The sequence below is a fragment of the Muntiacus reevesi genome, chromosome X (assembly GCF_963930625.1).
Source record: "Muntiacus reevesi chromosome X, mMunRee1.1, whole genome shotgun sequence".
Taxonomy (NCBI): domain Eukaryota; kingdom Metazoa; phylum Chordata; class Mammalia; order Artiodactyla; family Cervidae; genus Muntiacus; species Muntiacus reevesi.
Window position 1 is genome coordinate 140612263 of NC_089271.1, and position 20755 is coordinate 140633017.

The 20755-nt window shown below is 42.3% G+C and overlaps 1 protein-coding gene across 10 annotated transcripts in view; it reads right to left on the minus strand.

Moving 5' to 3' along the window:
* TMEM164 (transmembrane protein 164) overlaps positions 1-20755 on the minus strand; it is a 173176-nt gene that overhangs the window by 138025 nt on the left and 14396 nt on the right. For 3 of the 10 annotated variants that reach the window (XM_065915530.1, XM_065915532.1, XM_065915535.1), the window contains one exon: positions 10827-10898. The exons of 6 other annotated variants lie outside the window; for them this stretch is intronic. Coding sequence is in view for 2 of the 4 variants with exons in the window: in XM_065915535.1 (XP_065771607.1) it covers positions 10863-10898 (36 nt within the window). In the remaining 2 variants the exon portion in view is untranslated. Of the gene's footprint in view, positions 1-10826; positions 10899-19158; positions 19299-20755 lie in introns of those variants that run through there. One more of the 10 variants, XM_065915529.1, reaches the window with a different exon arrangement.

Genomic DNA, 20755 nt, shown 5'->3' on the forward strand with positions numbered 1-20755 from the left:
GGCAGTAAGGAGCAGATAGAAGCAAGCAGTAGAAACGTTCAACCTAATTGAAAAGTTGGGTAGCGAGAAAGCAATAAGATTAAAAATCTCCTAAGGAAGAAAATGAGAAAATTTTCACTGGTCTTTCAAGGAAGTGGACCAGTGGGAACAGAATGTGTGGGCTGCCAGGCTGTCCTAGAAGGTTCAAGAAGCCATCAAGACACACCTCTCAAAGCGCCAGGACCACAAAGGGCTCTCACTAGTGGTGACCAAACAGCTGATCTCCCCTCACATAGGTGGCCTCTCTCACCTCCCAACTCCAAGCCTTCAAAGCTAGTGTGGATCTGAGCCACAGGAAGGCACACAGTAACTGCAAGCTAATGCAAAAATAAATCATCTGTGTTCTCTGATGGGGCTCGGTTTTGATGGAGTTGGTGAATCACTACTGCCCAGCTCCACCCAATAAAGGAACAACCAATAACTCACAACCCCTCCCAGTTGTTTGCGTGCCCCTGGAGGAGACAACCTTGAGACACCACTCTCTCTCGTCACTCTTCTCGTGAATCGCTAATGGCTCCCTGTTACTGACCATATCAAGTCCACATCTCCTCTGGATATCCAGCTTGCTGTACTCTGCCTCTGCTTGGCCTCTGCTCAACCATCTCCCTCCTTGCCCAGTGCAGAGTTCCCACTAGAAGCAGTTTCCATTTAGAACCAAACTCACAGCTTCTCTCACCACAATTCTATCAGGATCTAGGCTGCCTTGCCAAAATTCCAGGCAGCCACCATGTCAAGTTTGCTGTAGATTATTAAAAATACTGAGCTTCTCTTAGCCATATAAAAAAGGGGGACTGTACCTTTCAATATCCTGTATGACCCTGCACTGTCCAGTATGGTAGCCACTACTACTCATGGCTATTCATGGCTATTTCCAACTATTTTAAATTAAATAAAATGAAAAAAAATCAGTTTCTCGCTTGCAGTTAACTACATGTCACTATCCCCACGTGGCTAGGGGCTACTGCACTGGAGAGTACAAATATAAAACATTTCCATCAAAATACAAACTTCTATTGGCTAGTGCAATACACTATACACCCAAGAGAGGAATAGCCGAACGTGTGCTAAAACTGTCATTTACCACCTCTTGGAAAACTTGAGGAACCACATTTAATAAGAAGGAATGCATAGGACTCAGGGATACAGCTCATCTTAAGTAATGAGGAAAGTGTTCTTATCACTGATACCAAAGAGCTCCGCAATCATAGGTAATTACCATCTCATTTTTGTTAGCTTGTTCTTGTGTATGTGTGTGGAGGGGGAGTCATTGAAGTCACATGCAGTAGACCTCAGGAACCCTTCAACAAAGCATTCACAGACTAGTCAGACCTCTGTATACTAAGCTCCTTGGTAGGTTCTGGAAGCCAGTAGGGAGAACATGACCCAGTCCCCGCCCTGGGAAGAAAGTCCATACACAGAGAACTACAGAAGGAGGCAGAAAGGAATAAAGGCTGTAAGAGAAGGACCTTGGGGCAGAGAGATCAAATGGATGGGAGGAAGAAGGGAGGACTGCACAAACAGGGAGGTGACTTCAGATCTGGATCAAGCTCTAAAGGATGAGTAGAATTTTGAAAAGGAGTTTGGAGGATGAAAGGGAAAAACTGCATAAGCAAAAGGGGGAACGAGGGCCCAGGGTGCATTTATGGCTGAGTGAGCCAAGGAAGAAATATGACAGATAATAAACAATTCTTCTAAAATTTCCCCAAGCACTCTAATAATCAAAGAATACATTAACTTAAGATGCCATTTTCACAAAGATTTTGCTTTAGTGAAAATCTGTTGGCAAGGACGAGATGGAACAGGCTCTCTTTGACACTGCTGGTGGGAATTAAATGGGTACTACGATTTTGAAAAGCCATATTAAGCTCCTTAAAAACATTCCTTCCCCCTGACCTGATAACTCCACTTCAAGGAAAATGGCCTACACAAAATAATCTAAATTATAGAGATTTATGCACAAAGCAGTATTTTTGCAGTCATTTATAACTGAGAAAATAACAGGAAATGATTAGGTAAACTACAATCACCTTATCAAATGGAGTACAATATAGCTATTAAGAATTACACCTCTGACAAATTTTAAATGACATGCAAAATGTTTGTGAGAATGTTATGTGAAAAATAAAGTCAGGGTATAAGTTTGGTAGTATACAATATATAGTCACAACCATGTAAATCAATATGAATAGAAAAAAGAAAATAAAGCAAAAATGTTAACATTCTGGAAATATTACAGGTGATTTTTACTCTCCATACTAGGACTCACCAAACTATGACCCACAAACCAAATCTGACCCACTAACTGATTTGTATAAAAGTTTTACTGGAACACAAACACATGTTCATTTCTCTACTGTCACTGTCCATGGCTGATTCTGTGCTACAATAGCAGATCTGAGTAGTAGTGACAAAGACAAAATTATTTACTATCTGGCCCTTACATAAAAATGTTGCCAACACTTGTATCTTTCAAATTTTCCATAATAAGTAGGTATTAATTTGCAATGGGCTTCCCTTGTGACTCAGCTGGTAAAGAATCTGCCTGCAATGCGGGAGACCTGGGTTGAATCCCTGGGTTGGGAAGATCCCCTGGAGAAGGGAATGGCTACCCACTCCAGTATTCTTGCCCAGAGAATTCCATAGATAGAGGAGCCTGGTGGTCTAAAAGAGTTGGACCGCAAAGAGTTGGACATGACTGAGCAACTTTCACTTTCATTAATTTGCAATAGTTTTCTAAAAGATGTATTGCCACTTCTCTGGTGGCTCAGATGGTAAAGCACCTGCATGCAATGCAGGAGACCAGGGTTCAATCCCTGGGTTGGAAAGATCACCTGGAGAAGGGAATGGCTACCCACTCCAGTACTCTTGCCCAGAGAATTCCATGGACAGAGGATCCTGGTGGTCTACAGTCCATGGCATTGCAAAAAGTCAGATGCAACTGAATGACTACCACACACACACACACACACACACACACACACACACACACACGAGCAAGCTAACCACCTCAGATTTTATTCTGCAAGTAACTGGGGGCTCTAGAAGCTTAAGAAGAAGACAGGACATGATCTGACATGATGTCCACTAGTAAAACACAGATCACTTAGGAAGATGGAATTTAAACTGAATGCCAGGCAAAGTCTGTGATTCATTAGCAGCTGTGACTCTGGGCCACTCCTCATTTAAAGGGGAAGATTAACTTAAGATGTGGCTTGTTGTTTTCAAACTTCCTCCTATGAATTCAGTTCAGTTCAGCTCAGCCGCTCAGTCGTGTCAAACTCTGTGCAACCCCATGGACTGCAGCACACCAGGGTTCCCTGTCCATCACCAAATCCCAGAGCTTACTTGAACCCATGTCCATCAAGTCAGTGATGTCATCCAACCATCTCATCCTCCGTCGTCCCCTTCTCCTCCTGCGCTCAATCTTTCCCAGCATCAGGGTCTTTTCAAATGAGTCAGCTCTTCGTATCATGTGGTCAAAGTATTGGAGTTTCAGCTTCAGCATCAGTCCTTCCAATGAATATTAAGGACTGATTTCCTTTAGGATGGACTTGTTGGATCTCCTTGCAGTCCAAGGGACTCTCAAGAGTCTTCTCCAGTCCACAGTTCAAAAGCATCAATTCTTTGGCGCTCAGCTTTTATAGTCCAACTCTCACAACCATACATGACTACTGGAAAAACCATAGCTTTGACTAGACAGACCTTTGTTGGCCAAGTAATGTCTCTGCTTTTTAATATGCTGTCTAGAATGGACATAGATTTTCTTCCAAGGAGCAAGCATCTTTTAATTTCAGGGCTGCAGTCACCATCTGCAGTGATTTTGGAGTCCAAGAAAATAAAGTCTCTCACTGTTTCCATTGTTTCCCCATCTAATTGCTATGAAGTGATGGAACCAGATGCCACGATCTTAGCTTTCTAAAAGTTGATTTTTAAACCAACTTTTTCACTCTCCTCTTTCACTTTCATCAAGAGGTCTTTAGTTCTTCTTTGCTTTCTGCCATAAGGGTGGTGTCATCTGTATATCTGAGGCTATTGATATTTCTCCTGGCAATCTTGATCCTAGCTTGTGCTTCCTCCAGTCCAGTGTTTCTCATGATGTACTCTGCATATAAGTTAAATAAGCAGTGTGACAATATACAGCCTAGACACACTCCTTTCTCGATTTGGAACCAGTCTGTTGTTCCATGTCCAGTTCTAACTGTTGCTTCTTGATCTGCATACAGATTTCTCAGGGGGCAGGTCAGGTGGTCTGGTATTTCCATCTCTTTAAGAATTTTCCAGAGTTCGCTGTCATCCACACAGTCAAAGGCTTTGATGTAGTCAATAAAGCAGATGTTTTTCTGGAACTCTTGCTTTTTTGATGATCCAATGAATGTTGGCAATTTGATCTCTGGTTGCTCGGCCTTTTCTAAAAACAGCTTGAACATCTGGAAGTTCACAGTTCGCGTACTGTTGAAGCCTGGCTTGGAGAATTTTGAGCATTACTTTGCTAGCGTGTGGGATGAGTAAACCTCCTCTGACTAAACCTTACGAAATTGTCTCCTCCCTGTAATAATGACCAATCAAATTTGTTCCTCCAAAGGAAAGGGGAGGCCATATGCAAATTTGTGACTTCTGCCTGGAGAGACAGTTTAAAAGTTCAGGGTGGTAATCCTCTACTGGTGAAGTTAGTCCTCTTATCTTCCAAGCTTCTTCCTGTCTCCTACTTTTCATTTATATTCTAGAAGGCTACAGGGAGATGATATTGGGTAAAGGGCAGGGAAAGGCATAAAAGTAAACAAAAACTTTTAGATGCTTCTGTCTCAAGGGTCCTTAAGGAGTCACTAGATCTAGCCACCCTTAGAATATGGTCAAGGCCTTAAATCCTATCTCCAAGGAATATGGTCCTTCTGGTTTTTTCCTTAGAAAGAGGAAAGACGATTTCTGTCAAAGAAAGCTTCCTGTCCACAGGCTTTCTGCAGGTTCTCTAAGCCCTCACCATCTGCCTCAGGCCTGCTTCCCCAGGCATACTGCAGTAACCAGTTCATACAAACCACTGTTTACTCATTCTCTCAGGAATGAACACAGTGAAAGGATGGAAATGGTCTGAAGACAAGTTTCGTTTCAAATAAACACACTACCCATCACAAAAACAAGAATAAGCATCTACAGAATGAGAAACTCCAAACTACCATAATTTCAGGTCTGGATGCAATACAAACATAGTAAACAGGTCTCTGGGTTTTGGCTGTTTTTTCTTTTTTCCTTTTAAACACATGATATTTGGGGGCATTTCAGCAAATGAAAGCTGGGAATTTCATTTGGGGCACTTTATAAAACAGAACAATTTGCATGTAACTCTGGTATCTGTTTTTTAGAAGTTGATTTATGTTGTATTTTATTGGTTCACAAGAGAGATTGGAAACAGAATGCACTGAGATGCTCAATTATTTAACAGATCATACTTAACATTTTATATTTTAACATATACCCAGTGCCAACAATTGTTCTCACGAGCTTTCTAAACCATTAAGCTGCACTCCTCTCCTTCTTCTAAATCAAATATAAGTAATTTGTTGTCATAGCAATGCTTCTTCCCACTCCAAAATAGTTCAATACAGGCTTTGTTTCTGCAGACAACTATCTGTCTACCAAAAATTGGTCATTATCTGCCATCTTCTTGACAAATGTCTTATTAAATTTTGCTGCCTGGCTTCTATAGTCATCAGGAGACTGTATTTCTGTGGCACTTTCTAGCACATGTACAGGAAAGGGGCTTATAAAAGCCCCATGGAATTGCCTGGAAGCATATCACAGCTAAGTCGCTGAGTGACAGCCAGTCTCCTCAGTCATGATGACATTGATCCTTTGCATTATTACCCAGCTTAACAGTTTATGGAGTGCTGTCACTCACTCTATTGTACTTAAGGCAGTACTTGGGTAATGCTTTCTTATATGCTGCTTCAATTCCCTGCATCGAGTGGGCTATTTAACAGGGCATATCAGTAGCAAGCTACACTTCTTCTTACCTTTATCCTCTAAGGCTCAGTTCTGCTTCTCTATCCTATTGATGAGGTATATTATTAAGCAGCTGAGGGCAATTAAATAAACTGGAATTGCAAATAGATGGAACATCTGAGACACAGGATATCATTTGGCCAGTTGCTTGTGCAATGGCTCACTGACAGATATTAACTGTTCAGATAAACACACAAGACCATCCCCCCCCCGCCCCGAGTCAGCAACAACATTCATGCTAATCTCATACTTGTAGAGCTTGTTAGTTAACAAAGCAGTTTTGCAAAAATGGTCTTACTTTGACCGTACCGCTTGTCTATCCATCCCCCTAACACACATAAACACAGCTGGATCAGGCTATGAGTACCTAAAATCTTATTCCCTGCCTTACAGTTTACCCTTTTAAAATAAGAATGAACAATTGGTATCTTCAAGCCCTGACCTTTATTTCATGCAGCCATATTCTGTAGAAGCCAGAACCACCCTCCCCCACCACCATAACCATTAGATTAGAATTTTTTCACATCAAAATTAAAACAAATCAGAAGGAAAAGAATCAAGAGGGTGAGGAGAAGAGATTCTTTGACATCAGCCACAGTCTTTAAAAGGAAAAGAATAGGGTTGAGGAGATGGATTTCCAGGAAATTTCCCTTTTCTTTATACATTCCTGTACTTTTAAGGTTTTTTTTTTTTTTTAATCCATGACCATATGTTACTTCTATAATCAAAAGATAATGAGAGTGGGTCCTAACTGGCTCACCTGCTCCCCCTTCTTTGCAATTCTCTGAGAGGGAAGGAGGCATTAGTGAAGAGGACCACCTCAGAGTGCTTATTTCAGAAATACAATCAGAATCAGGGGCTGCCCTAACAGAGCCTGAAAATGAGATTTCACAGAACTACACCGGCTCAAGAGTTGGAGCTGAAAAGTTCTATTCCCACCCAAATGTGACCAGATGTAATTTGTCTCTCTGTATGACTCCCAGCTTCATGTGGTCTGATTCTATTTGAGAATCTAATAAAAGGTGTAGTTGCTGCCATCATTTCTGTCGCTTGGTCCTCCTGAGTGCTTGTCTCCTACAGACTTGATTTTCTTTCTGCAGAGTGAGCAGAGGAGCTGATAAATTATTTAGAATCCCTATGCAACTATTATCTCAATTTCTGCACACCTCACCCCTGTCAGGTGGAAGGGGAATGAGCACTACCCACATAATTACATCCACTGAAACTTAAAGGCAGAGAGGTAACTCGATTTGAGCCATATCCCACAGAAAATGCTAGGCAGTAAGAAGCAGAGTGCCTAAGGGTCTGAAACTTGTCTGACCAACCAATAGTAATGTCTATACGGCCCAAGAGAAATAAAGCTCTCTTTCCCAACCTCTTGCCCAACCCAAGAGGAATACAGCTTTCAAAACTGTTTTAATGATGACAAAAAGCCTCTGGCTCTTGAGGATATGAGGGTGTTAATTTTGTTTAGCAAAGTCAAATTGCTTTAAGAATTTAATTCTATGACTGGGAAGGTGCAATTTGGATTTTAAATGTGTTTCTTCCCTGGAACTCAAAATCCAATTTACCCAGCCCCCCTAGAAGGATGCTTTTGCTTTCACCAAGTCACCCTTACTAATTTATATACAGGCAAAGTTGTGCCTGTCTTGAACACCTATCTTGAGCATTTCATCAATGGACCTAACAAAGAAAGGGGAAAAGTAACTTACTACCCCTAATGACATAGCAGCAAAATACATAAAGTAAAAGTTGACAGAACTAAAACAACTAGATTGACCCACCTTTGTGGTGGTAAATTTTAACTCTCCCAACAATTGATAAGAGAACACTGATGAAAAACTGGGTAGGGCTGTCAAAAAGCAGCAACATTAACAAGGTTGATCTAGTGGACACTGGCCTCATGCTGGGCCACAAAGTATCAAATTTCAAAGAATCAGACCATACAGACCACATCCTCTGATCACAATGTTACTAGGTTAGAAATCAACAATAAAATAACTTAGAAAATGTTTAACAATGTTTCAAAAAATCCTAAACACCCATGGGTTAAGAAATCACCATGGAAATTATAAACTAACAAGTTCCAAGTATCCTTGGAACTAACAACATAACAAAATACTGCATACCAAAGTCTGTGGGATCCAGCTAAAGCAGCACGTGGCTCAAAATTATTAGCCTTCAATACTTTTAGTCAAATAAAGTCTGAAAATAAATGAGTTAATAAGCATCCAACTTAAGTTAGAAAAAGAACAAGGGATAAAACTGAAAACACTTTAAACTGGTTTACAGAATAATTTTTTAACTAGCAGAAATAAGACTGACATACTAGAAAGAGGATTAATAAAGCCCAAATTGTTTCCTAGAAAGGATAACAAAACTTACAAATCTCTGGTGAGGTTGATTTTTTAAAATAAGTAATACTATGAATGAAAAGAGAGCTGTCTTTTTCATATCTGCAGTTTCTATAGTTAAGAGGTTATTAACCATTTTAAACCTCTAAGTATGAGCATTTAGGCAAAATGGTCACATTCTTAGAAAAACAAATTACTAACACTAATTAAAGAAGAAATAGAATACTTGAAAATTTCTACCATCATGAAAGAAATTGAATCAGTAGTCCAAAATCTTTCCACAGAAGACACCAAAGGCCTGATAGTTTCACTGGCAAGTTCTAGCAAGCACTCAAGAAACAAATACTCCCATCTTCTGCAAACTACTCCAGAGTTTAGAAGATGAGGAAGCATTACCCAGCTCATTTTATGAAGCTAGCAATAAATACCAAAACTTTACAGGGAAAGTACAAGAAAGGAACCACAGTCAGACTCATTCCTGCCTGAACAGTTGTAAAAACGCCAAATCTAATACTAGCAAATCATATCCAGGAACAAGAAAGATAATGCATCATGATCAAGGTCATTTCATTTCAGGAATGGAAAGTTGGTTTAGTATTAGAAAAGCAACATGATTTACCACATTGAAAGATTAAAGACAAAAAGTAATATGATCACCTTAACAGATGAAAAAGTCTTTGATAAGAAGCAACATCCATTTATGACTAACAAGAAACAACTTAGTGAACTCAGAATAGAAGGGAAGTTCTATAGTCCAATAAAAGATAGCACCAAAAAAATTTACAGCTTAACACCCGGTGAACAGATGGTAAAGAAACTGCCTGCAACGCAGGCGACCCAGGTTCAATGCCTGGGTCAGGAAGATCCCCTGGAGAAGGGAATGGCTACCCACTCCAGTATTCTTGCCTGGAGAACCTCATGGACAGAAGAGCCTGGCGGGCTACAGTCCATGGGACCACAAAGAATCTGACACGCCTGAGTGACTAACACTTTCACTTTTCACTTTCGACACCATACTTAAAGGTGAAACACTTCAGTGTTTCCATGGTGCTAGTGGTAAAGAACCTGCCTGCCAACGAAGGTAACCATAAGAGACCCGGGTTCGGTCCCTGGATTGGGAAGATCCCCTGGAGGAAGGCACGGCAACCCACTCCAGTATTCTTGCCTGGGAAATCCCATGGACAGAGGAGCCTGGCGGGCTATGGTACATAGCGTTGCAGAGTCTGACACAACTGAAGAGACTTAGCGCACATGCACACCCTTTAAGACAGGGAAAAAGACGGGTATCTACTATTGCTACTTCTGTTAAACACTGTATTAGAGGTCTCAACCAGAATGGTAAGGCAAGAAAATGGTATTAAAGATAAAAATGACTCCAAAGGAAGAGACAAAGGTCTCACTCGTTGTAGATTATGATTACCAACAAAGAAAACACACAAGAATCCTCAGATCAATTAATTATAATTAATTTGAAGAATTTAGCAATGTTGCTGGCTACAAAAAAATGAACAAAAATCAACTGTATTTCTGGACATCAGCAACTAACAATTACAATGTGTAATTTAAAAAGGAAATAAAAAGACCAGAGACTTTACAGGAGAGCTGATGAAGACCCTGAGTTTGGTGTCAGACTACCTAGTTTCTAAAACCAGCTCCACCACCAGCTGTGAGAATCTGGCAAGCAATTTAGTTATTTTGTGCCCTACCTTTTAAAATTCTTGTGAGGATTAAAAGAGTTAATATGCATAAAGCATTTAGACCGGTGCCTGGAACAAAGTAAAAGCTAAATAAATACTAATTGTTATTATCACTGTGAAGAAATAGTTAATAGGCCTATTATCAAGAGCCCTGAGGTTCAAACTATAGGACTCTTGACATCTCAAGGGTAAAAAAGTCAGGGAGCCACCTGTCACAAGAGCCAATGAAACTCAGTTATGTTGTCCCTTAGGCTTGGCACTGAACTCCCACACCAAACATACAGCTCATTACTCATACACCCTGCTGTCTGCAGTGCAATTAGCAAAAGCATACACCTTTTCTCTGGAGATTTCCGCCCCATCTTCCCAACTCTTAACTGACAGCGAAAGTCAACAACTTCAAGCTTTCCGTGAGGATAAAATCCAGAGTTCTTGATTGTTCTTGATGGTTACTCTTCATCATCAAAAGACAAGGCAAACCTCAGCCCCTTAGGGCAGACTAATGCCAGGAGAGTTTCTGGAGATATTCAAAGAAAGGCTGTTATTTGTTACTGCCTCCACTTCTTGGGGGGGAAGGGGATAGACAGTAACTAATATTTCTTTGAGCACCTACTATGTTCCACGCACTTTTCTCACGGCTTCACAAATATTAACTCATTTAAATTTTTTCGGTAATCTAATGAGACAAATAGAATTCTTAGCACCATTCTACAAATGAAACAGTGATTAGGTGACTTACTTAAAGCACAGAGCTCAGGAGTGACAGAAATTAGCTTCAAATCCAGATCTGTCTGCAAAGCCCTGCACCAAGCTAGAAGAGAAAGAAATAAAGGGGGGAGTGGGTACTGTGTGTATGAAGCAATGCGTGTCAATTCTCCTTCTGAGACCAGAAGGCACAATTCCAGTGGGGACGCACACAATCATCATGTGAATAGAAGACTGAAAAATCAGCAAACCAGCAGGGTATCCAAGTTAGAGTTCATGATGTAACCAGGTAAAATGCTGCTGCCATTTTGTGGCATGACTGAGCATTATTTTTTAAAAACCCACAGAAATACTGCCCCTATGTGGCCTCATTTTACCCTGTCATCTGAAAACCAAGATAGTCATGACCAGGACATATACTCCTATGAGTGTACAAAGACCCAGGTGATCATGAATAAGGTAAAATTGGGTGGGAGCTGAAGAACAGGATGTGCATGCTGCTTGGGTTTTGATGTCACCTGATTTTTACTTAACTCCTTCTATATGGCAGCACTGCCAGGCTAACTGACTTCATGGCCCACAAGCAATGAATACCCCCAACTGCTTTGACCTGGGGCTGGTGAGCAAAGGCTAACATTTGTGCTGCACTGGCTATGTGCCAAGCCACAATGCCATCATAAACCACCTGTCAGGGCTTCCCCTTCCCTGTCCTCAAGTAAACAATTTTGTTCCCCCTAATGGCAGTACCTAACCTGAATGGCAGAAGACATGACAAGAGCCTGGCTTTGGGGGCAGCCCCTCACAGCCCTTCCTGATGCAAGTTGACTGCTACATGTACCGTCCAAAATAAGAGCCTCCAGGTTCAAGAACATCCACACCCATACACCCCAACAATAACATAGAAATACTTTTTAAGATCCAAGCTACCCTTTCTAACTGCAGGACCACATAGGTTTTACAGGTTATTAACTTGAACTGTTCTTGAATACAAGATGATTTTTGATGACAAAACAAACAAAGGAAAGGTCAATTACACAAGACCTAGTTATGGGTCGACCTGCTCTTAAACTCTGAAGGGAAATAAAAGTTGCACATACAACATGCTGTTTAGATTGCTTCTCTTCTAAAAACCACCATCTCCCCAAACCCTCTTACAAAACAGAACACAAATTTTAATCATTCTAACCCAGAGCAGTAAAATATGATTGCCCCCTATTTAAGTGCCCTGTTACCCTTTCAGTTTTTATTTGATCTTCAGAAATACTTTTAGCACCACAAAGTCCTGAAATTAAATAACTGCCATTTTAGGAAAGCTGGTTAAATTCTGACATGGGTAAGAAGCTACCTGAAAAGAAACTATTTCTTTATAAACTCCGGAGGAAAACCAGAACCCATGTGTAACTGCCTAAGCATGGCAAAGTCATTTGATGTTAACTGACCCATCCAGGAAGCTCCTGAGAGCACTATGAGATTCTCCCCACTTTTACATTTCCAATTCATTTTGTCCATCATCCAGTTCCTTGACTTTTCCATTCTGCCAGGAAGCGAAAAATGAACCAAAGTGTCATCAAATGTACGAGTTGGGAGGGATCTTAGATATCATCTGGTCCAACCTTCATTCACAGATGTGGAAAGTGAATCCCAGAGAAGGGAAGCAACCTATCTGACTTTGCAGTGCTGGTCTCCCAATACAGTCTGCCCCACAGCAGAACAGAATTCTGCTACATGGGACTCTTCTCTTCTGACTAATTCTTTAAATAGGCTTACTGAAAGTTGGCACACTGTTCTTCATCCATAGGAAAAATATAATTGGTAATCTCTTTGAATGACAAGCTCTACACCACCAGCCTTGAAGTCAGCCAAACCTAGCTGTCTGTACCAGTTTGACCATTTTCTAGCTATGTGGCCTTGGGTATGATACTTAAACTTCTCTGAAGGTTATTGTCTACATCTGTAAAATGGGAATGCCAATCATAGCATTGATCGCACAGGGCGTCCAATACATATTAGTTGTGACTATTATTGGGGCTTCCTAGGTGGTGTTAATGGTAAAGAACCCTTCTGCCAATGCAGGAGATGCAAGAGACATGGGTTCTATCCCTGCATTGGGAAGATACCCTGGAGAAGGAAATGACAACCCACTCCAGTATTCTTGCCTGGAGAATACCATGGACAGGGGAGCCTGGTGGGCTACAGTCCATGGGGTCGCAAAGAGTCGGACACGACTGAAGCAACTTAGCAGGCACGCACATGACTATTACCACAATCTGGCACAGTGGAAGGCAGAACTGTTAGCTCTCTAAACCCTGTCTGTATGGGGAAGGGGCTTAGGGAAGAGCAACCCACAATCTCTACCTGGAATTACACCTGACTCTTCAGAGAAAGCCCCAGATTGGAACAGAATTATGGGCTTGGGAACTGGCAGGGAACAGGCCTAGAAGAAACAGCCTGATGCTGGCACCACTAGGAACCCACCCCCACTGTACTAATTCTCAGGCCTGCACAGAACACCAGGCCACCTTCTTCCTCTAAGGTAAGCCTCACAAAAGTTTAACAAAAAAAGGAGTGACTGAGGCAGAAAAGTGATAAACCTACTAAGCTTGGGAAGCCTATTAGAAACAGTAGGAGAAGTGCCCTAATTAGACACAGAGGGGTTAGAGTCAGTGGCTGTTTCAGTAAAGGCAAAATTCCCCATCTTTAGGCCTCTCAGTGATGCTATTTAATCGCTCAGTTGGGTCCAACTCTTTGTGACCCCACAGACTGCAGTCTGCCAGGCTCCTCTGTCCATAGGATTTTCTAGGCAAGAAGACTGAAGTGGGTTGCCATTTCCTTCTCCAGGAGATCTTCCCAACTCAGGGAACAAACCCGGGTCTCCTGCATCAGCAGACAGATTCTTTACCATTGAGCCACCTGGGAAGCCCCTTAGGGCCTTTTGGGCCTGAGCTATAATTCCAGTGGTAACCAGTGCTGGCCCTCCCTAGGCAAGCTTTTAAAAAAGACTAAATGCAAACACTCTTCCCTCAAGTATAAGATAGTGAGAGCATAAAGCACAAACTGGAATTCTCGTTAAAGTTTTAACACAGGCCATTAGGTTCACTTGTCCTTCAACTGATCAACAGAACAGTGCACTAAGACCTCAGAGGGAGGCAGCCCGGCACTCCAGCCCTGTTTTTGTTTGCCATGCCCAAGTGGGGTGACCTTGGGCAAGTAGCTTCCTGTGCTGGGCTTCTTTCCCCCACTGCAAAGTGAAGGGTTCGAACTAGAGGAACTTCAAAGGCCCTCTGACCTCTAGCATTCCCCTGTTGTAAGTTCTCCACATTAAAAAGGAGCGATTAGACTATAAACGAGCCTTGATAATAAGCTCCTTAGGGAGCAGAAACCGTAGCTGATGTTTCCTGTGTATCTCACGGCCCTGAGTATGATGCACGGCTCAGTCGTTGCAGGGGACATGCTGAGGACACCGATCCCCTCACAGTGCTTAGTGTACCAGACGCTTTACATGTGCCAGGTGGTTCGCAAGCCTCTCTCCCACTAGACTTTCCGAGTACGTCAGGTTTTACCATTCCTGGGTTTTTAAAAGCAGCATTGCACAGGGAAACAAAGCTTCTTGTCACTTCACCTGACAATAATTGAATACAGAAGTGCCAGGCACCCTTATGAGGGGCCCTGCAAGTACAACTATTGTTCTTGAGGAACTCCTGAATTTTACCTCAAAGAGCTTATTAGATCTCCCCGACATGCGAGCAAGAATGGGATGCGCGTTTTACAAGTGATGCACCCACAGGCTTGGGGAATACACAATACACGAAATAGGCTTATTGAAATAGTGTTAAATACACACAACACACACAAGCTTCAGAGGGCCAGTTTAGGCTCGGAACACATGTAATCCAGTCTTCTCCACTAGTGGTTTCTAATCCTAGTTGCATATTAGAATCACTTGAGGAACCTGAGAAAATGCTCATGTGTAGGCCTCCAGTCCAGACAATTAGATAAGAATGGGGTGGGGAAAACAGGTACTGGGATTTTTAAATGCTTCCTTAATGACTGTAGGAGCAGGCACAGGTGAGGACTCCTGGCCTCCACCTTTTCCATCTCCACCTCTAGTCCCAAACTTAGTGACAGGTTCAGCAGATAACTCGGAGGTCTGCAAAGCCATTTCACTCACTAACCTGACTATTCTCTGAGCCATAAAGATAACTTTGCCACTGCCAAAATGTTTTTGGCCACAAAAATTTAAATAAAGAGGGGCTTTCTTAATCCCCAGTCAGAGAAGGCAATTAGGCAGTCCAGCCTCTGCCCCAAACACTGTATGGAAGACTTACTTGGCCTGAGATCTCAGCCTTTTGAGGGAAGCTTCTCTACTGCTTAAACTGATGTTTAATTTGTCCCTGCTCAACTGTGCTACTCTTTGCCTCATCTGGATGTTTCCTTACAGCTAACAGTGTTTGCTCCATCTGCAGCTGGGCCCCCAACCAGTCTCTGCCCCAACCCCATCCTCTCTTGCCCCCCTCATATATACACATGGCCACTTTGCTTTGCTCTTTTAATTCATTCTTAATCAGCCTCTGCCTGTCTCTAGGCCACCTTGCCACTCTTCTACTTAATCCCTTTCAGCTGAACGCCCTGGCCATGGGGTTACTGCCTCACTCTAGCAGCCCTGTCTCACTGCACCCCCTGCCTCACCCCCACAAGCCAGAGAGGCAGCAAAGGCTCTGTGAGCAGTCTCTCACCCACATGATGTCTTCTCAGCTGCCAGATCCTCTCTCGTGAGTTGGCTTCCTTCATCCAATGATTCTCTTCTACTGAAATTGCTCTCCCAGGCTGCCTTTCTTTTTTTTACAAAAATATTTCTTCTCAATTAGTCAAGAAATTTGCACTTACACCAAATTCCAACAAGGCAGAAATGTGTTAAGTACAAAGTGAGGGTGTCCCCCCCTCTCCCTAATGACTCAGTATTCAACACTACCGAGTACACATTCTTCCAGACTTTCACGAGGTGCATATACATGGGTTCGTATCACACATACTGTTATTTCTTTTTAACAAAATATTGTGACCATCTTTCAAAGGGAATACAGAGATCAGCCTCCCTTTTAAAAGCTGTACAATATCCCACTGGTGGGATGTGCCATTCTGTCACTGGCGGGCTGTTTCCCAATCTTCTCTGATGCCATAACACCCTTGCACACAACTCTTCACACACGAACATTTCTAGGGCAACTATTTAGAAGTGGGTGGGCCGTTGGCCACCAGACCAGCCTGTACTCACCAATTCCAAGTGCCTTCTCTCAAGACCTCCTTGGTCTCAACCTTGTTGCCTCTCATGACATAGAGGACCTGCTTCTTGAATTTCCTTCCTGCCTTGGGTGTCCTTTCATGTCTGCTTCACTGAGTTTTTTCTTCTGCCCACAAAAGGAGGCATTTCACAGAATCCTTTTCTTCTTTCTCCTCTGGTTTTGCATGATGGTTGCATCTTCTCCCCTGCCATCTTCTCTAAATGAATGCCTCCTAAATCACTTTGCCAGCTCAACTGTATCTCAACTGCCTGCTGTTCACTCCAGCCTCAACATCTCAAACATCTGAGACTCAACAAACCCCCAAACGAACTCCTGACCTTTTTCCTCTAAGCCTTGGGTTTCCTCATCCGAAAAACAAAGAGAAAGGACTAGACTCAGTTAAATGCTTTTTAAAAAAAATTAGGAGTCTAGTATATACTAGATGTTGTGCAGGGTAAGAAAAAAAAAATCAACAGAATACAGATCCTGCATTCAGGGAACACACAAACTAAGAAGTGAGGGAACAACATAAACAATTATGTAATACAAGGCAGAATCAAATGCTAAAATAGACAAGAATGGCTAAATCTGGCATAAAAGATTTAAAGAAACCTTCACAAGGGGGAGTGTTGAGCCTTGAATGATGACTGGCAACTAAACAGGAAGAGAAAAGTATTTCTGACTGAGGGTACAACATGAATAAAGTATAAATTCAGAGTCAGAGAAATGTGGAAGTTCATGGTACATGTGGCTGGATTAGAGTACATATGGAACAATGTACTAGAGGATAAAGCTGGGGAAATGGTTGAAACCAAGATCAGGAAGGTCCCAAATCTTATCACAAGGAGCTCAGGCTTTCTCTAAAGGGTTTATCTCTCTGCCACTCTCTGGTTGAGTAATAGTTGCTGCCTAAAATACTATGCTAAAGATGATTCTGAACCTACATGGAGACGCATGTTGAGCAAGCATGCTCATGTTTTGATTAGCAAGGCTAGCCCAGGGTACAAGATGCACCACAAGGTGCACTTATCCAGCTGTCTGCTCTCCTTGCTGAAGGCAATAGGGAGCTATCAAGGGCCTTTAAGCAAGGGAATGGCAGGACCCAACATGAATTTTCCTTGTATCATTTCTGGCAGCAGTATAGATGATGGTCAAAGCAGAAAGACCCCGGGAGAAGGGAAAATCAGTCAGCAGGCTGCTGGTAAGAAGCCAGATAGTGGTGATGATGATCAACAACCAGGTAAATTAGGGCAGAGGAATCAAAGAAGAAAAGCAAGAGACAGATGGGAGAAATAATGAAAGACAGAATCAAAATGACTCAAGAGACTCTGATGATGGAAGAAAGGAATGGAAATGTGTCAAGGTTTCAAAGGACTTAACCCGGGTCACTGATGGACTGCAGTGCCATTAACTAAGATAGGGGCCCTAAGGGAAAGGTATCGTAATCCTTGCTTTTCACTCCAAATCTTCCAACCACTTTACTTAGCTTTTAAGCACCCTTAAGTACACTAGGAGTGAAAAAGCAGAACATGCACTGCTTGATGGACCCAGCATTTATATAACCCTACACATAAACGTACTATCCTTCCTTTTGCCAGCCTGTCAAAAAAATATCATGTTGAATTGGTTCACAGTGCCTTTCAGGTCTATTATATCCTTCTGCTTCTCTATATGTTCATTCTATTATTTTTTGAGTGTTTGATGTGGAAACCAACTAAAAATCTTAGTTTATCTACTTAAAGAATACTTATAATAGATAATGGAACTACATGTAATCTTGTTCTGTATTTTCCAAGTCTCTTGTAAGTCTCCAAGTCTCATACTTTCATAATTTAAAAAAATTTAAATAAAAAAATCCATCAATATCTAATTCTAGGATTATATAAAACCATTGAAAAGACTTGTCTTTGAATGCTCATGATCTCAAAAAGATTATTTTTCCCATTTAGATAGTGCTTTCCAGCTACAAGACACATTCGCAAATCTTCTTTTACTTGACTCTCACGTTCACCCTGTGAGGTACGAAGGGCAAAGAGCATCCCTATCTTACAGATAACATATTCTGTGCTTGCTATGCACCAGACATTGATTTAAATACTTTACAGAGAGATATGCACTGAATTATTGTAAGAAAACCACAGATGGTATTATCCCTATTTTACAAAGACGAAAACATACACAGAGATGTCAATTAACTTATCCAAAGCAACGCAGCTAGAAAGCAGCAGAGCTGGGATTTGAACCTGGCCACTCTGACTTCAGAGCCTAGACTCTTAACCACCACACTTTATAGAAGATAAGCCCCAGAGAGGCAATCTGACTAGCCAAAACTACTAGGTTCTGCCAACCAGTTAGGGATGAAACCTACAGCCGAGGCCCAGGTCTGGCTAACACTTAATCCTATGCTCTCTCTATTATTCTACATTTTTTACCAAGATGAAATGACTTCTTCCCTGGGCTGGCAAATTAATTTGACCTTTTTCCTCTTTGACCTTCGTCACTTCTGCCAGAATGAGGTTCTGAAATCACTCGCCTGCTGTGGAGCCTCACACAACTGTTCACTAGGATGGGATGCAGGTCTCTACTTAGAGGAGAGAAATGATGATCTCAGTTACAGCCCCAAGTGAATGGGTCCCATTGCCAAACCATCACTATCTCGCAGCAGATGACACGGACTTGCCATACAGGCTCACTGAGCATATACCACTCCCTGGGCTACCTGCCCAGGGCAAGCAGCAAGCAGTGGTGGCACTGCAGCCTGCTTTCTCTGTGGAAGAGAGGAAGCAAGGGCAGAAAAACACGTTGGAAAAGTAGTTGCTATAGCAGTCAGGTAGAAAAGTGGCCTGCAGCTTTGAGAGCCTCGCTTTCAAGGCTGTCATAGACAATGATGCTCAAACAAATAAATAAATAAAACACAAGATTTCTGTTTCTCTACTACTGGGCAAGAACAAAAGTCCAGCTTCTTTTATGCTGGAATGGTAAGGGGTGGAAGGAGGCCATGAATGGTACTAGAGAGTGACAGTGAACCAGTAGATCCACCTCTGCTTCCATTGAGCTCTGTGACTTTGAGCAAGTAAGTTACTTCACCTCTCTGGGTCTCGGTTTACTCATCTAGAAAAACAAGTGAGGAGATGATCTCTGAGGTTCTTTTTTTTTTTCAGCTCTGATGTGGCATCACTCAGCCATTTCCATCCAGCAAAGTGTTGCTAGAATCTTTTCTTCAGTATCTGTAAGTCAACCAAAGAAGAAATGGGCTAAAACAGAGGGAAAGAAGAATGCATGCTTGCATGCTTAGTCGCTCAGTCGTGTCTGACTCTTCTGTGATCCCTTTTAACTGTAGCCCACCAGGCTTCCCTGTCCATGAGATTTTTCAGGCAAGAATACTGGAGTGGGTTGCTATTTCCTTCTCCAAAAGAAGAATTAGATAAAACAAAAATGGCCCTTTGCGGAAGGCTGAAAATTAGGTAATATATAGGCAGTAGACTTAAGCACAGTGCCTGAACCATGATACATGCTCAAACTGTTAGTTCATTATCACTTATATCAAAAGTACTATCAAAAAGTATTATATCAAAAAGTTTTATCAAAGTATAGTTTATATCAAAAGTATTATCACTACAACTCCTAACTTTTAGAGTGTACAGAGATAACCAAATATTATGATGAGCTCTTTCTCCTAAATTTAGCCCCCTTTTGCCCATATAACCCTATTTCAGGTTTATGGTATTTAAGAGGTCTGGGGCAGGGGGACCCTAAATGAGCAGTGGCACCAACTGTCCTTAGTGTCTATGGACATTTATGACTGGAGAGTGAGAAGCCAACCCCAAAGGAAACTAAAGAAAAAATAAAAGAGAAATGGGAGGAGCCAGGATTAATCTTCAGTTCACTGCAAACTGGCTGTGGATAGGGGATTAAAAAAAAAAAACAGGTGCAGACCACAGTGTACTCTGCAAATTGTTTTTCAGTTCAGACCCAAAGCAGGGAGTAAGAAACTTGGGAAGATGATCCCAGCCTGGATTCCATGTGTGTCCATCTGAGTAAACACAGCCCTAGCTGTGAGGTATGGCCAAACACCGCTCAGCCAGACAGAAGACTTGTGACCTCACAAGTTGAAAACAGCCTTGGCCCAAAGGCCACCCCTGACCTTCCAGGCCCAAGATAGCACCCCAGCCTATCCCCACCCCCACCAAGAGCCTCACCCAGGGAGGACAGGCACAGGGCTGGGGTCACTCAGTTCTCTTTGCTCACCAGCCAGAAACCCCGCCAGTAAAGAAGGGAAACCTGACTTCAGCTTGGTGCCAGCTTGCAGGGCTATTCTGAGGACAGCGGAACTACAAACTCCAGGGCGATGCTGCACAGGGAAGAGAAACCCAAAGGTAAAACCAGCCCCTTTCCTCAGGGGCCTTGAGCGTCCTCCTGTGACTAGGGACCAGGGAAATAGGGAGAAAGGCCTGCAGGAAGCAGCAGCCAGCAGTCAGTGGTAGCTCAACGGGCCAAGTGTAAAAGCGCTGAAGATAATAAGGTACTTATGCACCTGACCCTGAGCAACATTCCTGCAGGGCAGGAAATAAAGTGAGGCAACAGGCATGCACACTCTCTCAAGTGCCTGAGACTTAAAAAAGGAAACTCTTGACAAATGCAAAATGACAAGGAACAAAATTGTGGATAAGAAGGGGACCCTTGG